This window comes from Morone saxatilis, unplaced genomic scaffold (genome assembly GCF_004916995.1).
Source record: "Morone saxatilis isolate NCDOM2014 unplaced genomic scaffold, NCSU_SB_2.0 Contig12, whole genome shotgun sequence".
Taxonomy (NCBI): Eukaryota; Metazoa; Chordata; class Actinopteri; family Moronidae; genus Morone; species Morone saxatilis.
The window spans coordinates 20456517-20460996 of record NW_023339674.1 but is presented as its reverse complement, the minus strand read 5'-3'; the positions used below and the strand labels follow the sequence as shown (position 1 = coordinate 20460996).

The following is a 4480-nucleotide window of genomic DNA, read 5'->3' as shown; positions in this document are numbered from 1 at the left end:
CTCAAACTGGACTTCCTAGATCATATTTCATCTTCCAACCTGTGGCAACATGCCCCTCTCATTTTTCTAATTCAACGCATCTAGCAGTCTGAGCATCCGCTTAGGCAGGATGAGTCAGAGATACCTAATTTGGTTGCTGACAACTGATTGTGAATGATTCCATTAGGCCACAAGCTGTAAAACAAAATGGCAGCAAACTAAATTTGAACAATTTTGCCAGTTCTGCAGGAAAGTATCGGCATGGAGAAAGAAGAAACACTGCATTAAGGTTGTCTAAACTCTTTCATTAAAGGCAACAATGTCTTTGTGATCAGGCAAACAAATCATTGCAAGTGACTAAACTCAGAGTTCCAGACTATGAATTTCTAAATAAATAGAACAGCCTCTGATTGTGATCTGGAAATCAGGTTAAGGCACACCTGCACACAAAGATATACTAGACAGATGACAATAAAAAATAAATGAGCTTCTATACACTTATCTGCACAATCACTACACAAAGTATTCCTTCTCTAGGCCTAGGTTCAGACAGTGACAAGAGATACTAGCCTTTTGTCTTACCTTGTACCACCTTTCTTGTCAGGGGAACAAAAGTACAGACAACAAACCAGTTAGATGGCTCACAACTTATTACTACTGTCACATTTAAGAGTCTTATAGTACAATGGTGTTTCAGACCTAATCAATTATTGACTGGGGCTATGCGAAGTGCACTAGGAGTTCACAGACTGAACGCTGCCTTGCATAAAGCCGTTGTATTTTAGTAGTGTCTTTCTGCAAGATGCTCTCAGCCGCATATTGCTCCTGACAGACACACTGGGGTAAACGGTGGCTTCTGCTGAGCCAAGAGTGAAACTTATTGTCACTCTGTCAGATTCAGATTGTCTTTGCATTTGACAATACATGCTCTAATTTCCATATTTTCTTGCCATCTGACTCACACTGTTTTTTTTTGCTTTTTTCTCCTTCTGTATCAAAACTTCGATGTAAGAGAAAACACAGAGAGCTGAGAAGAGCAGTGAATTTTAGAATCGTAAATGTGCAAAGCTTTGAGAATGATCTACTGTAGGAGGAGTGGCCAACTCACAAGACCATGAAGATGAGATAACCTCAGTTCAGCACTCTTGAATCAGATGACTAATTCATAGCCAGAGGCAACAGTGATGGATTATTCCAACAAAAAGTTGTGATTAAGACTTTTACTGCAGATACACTGTTCTATTAAAATCTGCACTGATCAGGATTTTTGGCTAAAAGATGACTCTCCCAGCCCCCTGGATATTAATGCAACAGAATCACTCTCTTTACCCAAATTAAATTCTGGTGTTGGTTATAGTTCATTGGCAGAATATCTCCAGGATGTTCCTGAATGTATCTCTTGGTATATTACATTTCTTTTAACCTGCCTCAACTAAATCAAATTCAGTTAGTGATTTCTTACATTTCCTAAAACAAATTTTGAAAACCCTTCAGAGAGTGTGCCTGAACATCCAGCTATTACAGCGATCATCACGTAGTAAAAAAACAGGGAGAAACTTTCAAACTGGACAACCTGGTACTGTACATTATACTATACTCCTCTGAGATGGATTCTTTCATTTATAATCATTAAACCCAGAAGTATTTGCTGCGTGACTCTGTGGTCAGACTGACATTTTGAATAGTTAAAAAAATATTTTAGCACAAAACTAAGCTGGAAATACTGCAGCAGAAAAACTGTAGTCAGTGTCCTAAGAATACATGCAGTGACATAATCCTACATTTGGAGTGGTACCTTGCACATTGCAAACTAGGTATTGTTTTTTAATAAATGTATTAGGTTGAACTTTTCTATTAGAGGTGAAATATATAACTTGTTCTTAAGGGCAGCGAGTGAACACTCAGAGAAAGCCTGACTCACCAATGATGGCTGAACCACTTTACCACCAGGTTATTTTTCCTTTGCAGTTATGATTTGCTCATGACGGTAATTTTGTTCCACGTTTTTCAACGATGTTGAAATAAAAGATTTAATAACTGCAGATGTAATAACTTCTTTAAAAAAATAGCCATTTACACTATGATGTTCTGAACGGATACCAAGTAGTCTTTAAACTCTCTGTGACCTTCCTACAAATTGGATATAAGGTTGCTTTCCTAACAACCTTTTATTAATTACAATAGTAACTTTTCCTCAAAGTTATAACAAAGACTGTGATCCTTTCTAACACAATTAGTGCATTTCCATCTCCACCAAAACTTGCTAAATAAAACACAGCTTTCTTGTGCTGAGAGTTGAGTGGTAAGCCAATTACTTTCGAATGTAGCCCTAAATTGGCCTTTTTCGGAAACAACCTTACGACAGAGACGCGTTGTTAAGTCACATCAAAGTGGTTACTTTCCAATTACAGCCTCAGCCTCTGCAATAAGCTCTGTGCCTCCACCCCTGTCATTGTCAGCTCCACAACTAATAGTCTGAGTGCTAGTGATGGTGGGTTCAAACCCTGAAAATGCAGGGTAATTGTGACCTTTCCTCAGGCCATGTCAGGTAAATGACAGCTTAGTTGACTGATGAGGGCTTAGCCATGTGCTACGCCGGTAGCATTTGGTTACTAACAATTCTTTTGACTGCAGATCTGGTTGGTGTAAATGTTGAGTGCAGCCTGGTGTGTGTGTGTGTGTGTGTGTATGTGTGACTGTGTGTATCTGTCTACGTCAAAGAGCCACGGTTCATGGCCCGGGAGGATGGATATGCCATTAGAGCTGGTGACACACACTCAAAACTTCATCGACTCACTATGGGAAATCAATATGGCTGCAGAGCGAGCCAGCTGGATCCAGACTAAACAAGCACCTAGACACAACAACAGCAACAACAATCATAGCAGGTCCAAAAGGGTACTCAATATCATATAGAGTATGTTGCTGCAGGACTGAATGTAAACCACACTTACACACACACACACACACACACACACACACACACAACCTAGAGTCCTACAGACTTAACAGCTTGTTTGATGAACAGCACAAAGGAACATGAGTTGGTGTTCAAGGGTTGTTATCTCAATGTCAAGAGGTTTGTGATATTGAGAAAAGACCCTTATGAATCTTATGAATCATACATTAACCTATACACAGCGGAGTACAAACACAAACAGAAGGGGACAAACACTCAAATACAAACGCGCACACATTATGTGCACACAGTTGCCTAACACAAAGACACTGACCGACTGTGCGGTCTTGATAGCCACGAAGCGATGGTTCCCTTCCTTCCCGCAGACGTAGCCAAAGGCTCGGTGGTCTGTGATGTCCTTGGCAATGTAGGAGATCTCATGGACCGCATGGTGGTGTTGGAGGACCTGAAGGAATGCACAACACAAGATGTTTAATAAATCATGCAGACACAGCTGAGAAACTACAACTTTATTCTTGAGATTATTACTTTTTTTCTTCAATTTTCTTCTTTTCTTCTTCAACAGCAGCCCCACTACTTATAACACACAAATGTAAAATGGGCAGGAAAATAAACAGGGATTTGAAAATAATTTTTCATCTTTCTCAAGTTTGGTGCACTTAATATTTCCTTCGTGCTTCTCTTTGGTACCATGTAAAGCACTTAATTAAAAAAATGTTTTGAAGATAGCACTTCATGAATGACACAGGAATGAGTATGACTAAACTAAGTTTCAGGTGTACAAAAAGTAGCTTTGTTTAGTTAAAAGTTAGGGACATAAACACACTCATTTACACACAAATATACAAAATGTTCATCACTTTTCCAAAAGCCAAAAGAATCCCATGCAAACTCCCTCAAGTGTACACACAGAGACAACCCCTCTCACACAGAGACCTTGTATCCTATATTAAACTGTTTCTAGCTTCCCTGCCCTCTCTAGTTTAGCCTGGGTGGGGAGTGCCAAGCTGGCATCGCCCGTGGCAGATGGCACTGTTTTTCCCGAGGACAGAGGGGGGGGATCAGTGACAATCACAGCTCGGCAAGCTGTCGACTTGATCACTTCATCTGTGCCCTCACTCACAACACACACAAACACACACACACACAAACACAACTCACAACTTAATATGCAATAGCCCTCTGTTAAGTCACACTAAATGTCTGCTTTGTTGTTATTGTCTATGCCAGCTGCATGCTGGGAGCAGAGACACGCAGTCAACATAATGACCCAGTAGCCCTTGAGTGCATGCTAGGGGTTGCAGCTCTATACATCAGAGGCTAAACACACACATCTGCTCTCTTTGAAGCTATTCCAGACGTAAGACATGGCAGAATAGAATGACACCAATTTAACACTGGCGCACAGACATACATAAACACACAGACACACAGACACACACACACTGAGAACCCCAGCAGAAATAGATAATCATTGTATGAGTCATGTCTTCTAGATTTAATAATTAGAGTAATGATTATTATTATCACCTCTGATTGACCTGAAAACGACAGCTAAGGCAGTGTGCACACACACACACA

The 4480-nt window shown here is 40.2% G+C and overlaps 1 protein-coding gene across 3 annotated transcripts in view; it reads right to left on the bottom strand.

The window, feature by feature from the left end:
- The window catches only part of dab1a (DAB adaptor protein 1a), a 46212-nt gene that overhangs the window by 16966 nt on the left and 24766 nt on the right, over positions 1-4480 (bottom strand). For all 3 annotated transcript variants that reach the window (XM_035652968.1, XM_035652966.1, XM_035652969.1), the window contains exon 5: positions 3213-3344. In XM_035652968.1, coding sequence (XP_035508861.1) covers positions 3213-3344 — 132 coding nt within the window. The remainder of the gene's footprint in view (positions 1-3212; positions 3345-4480) is intronic.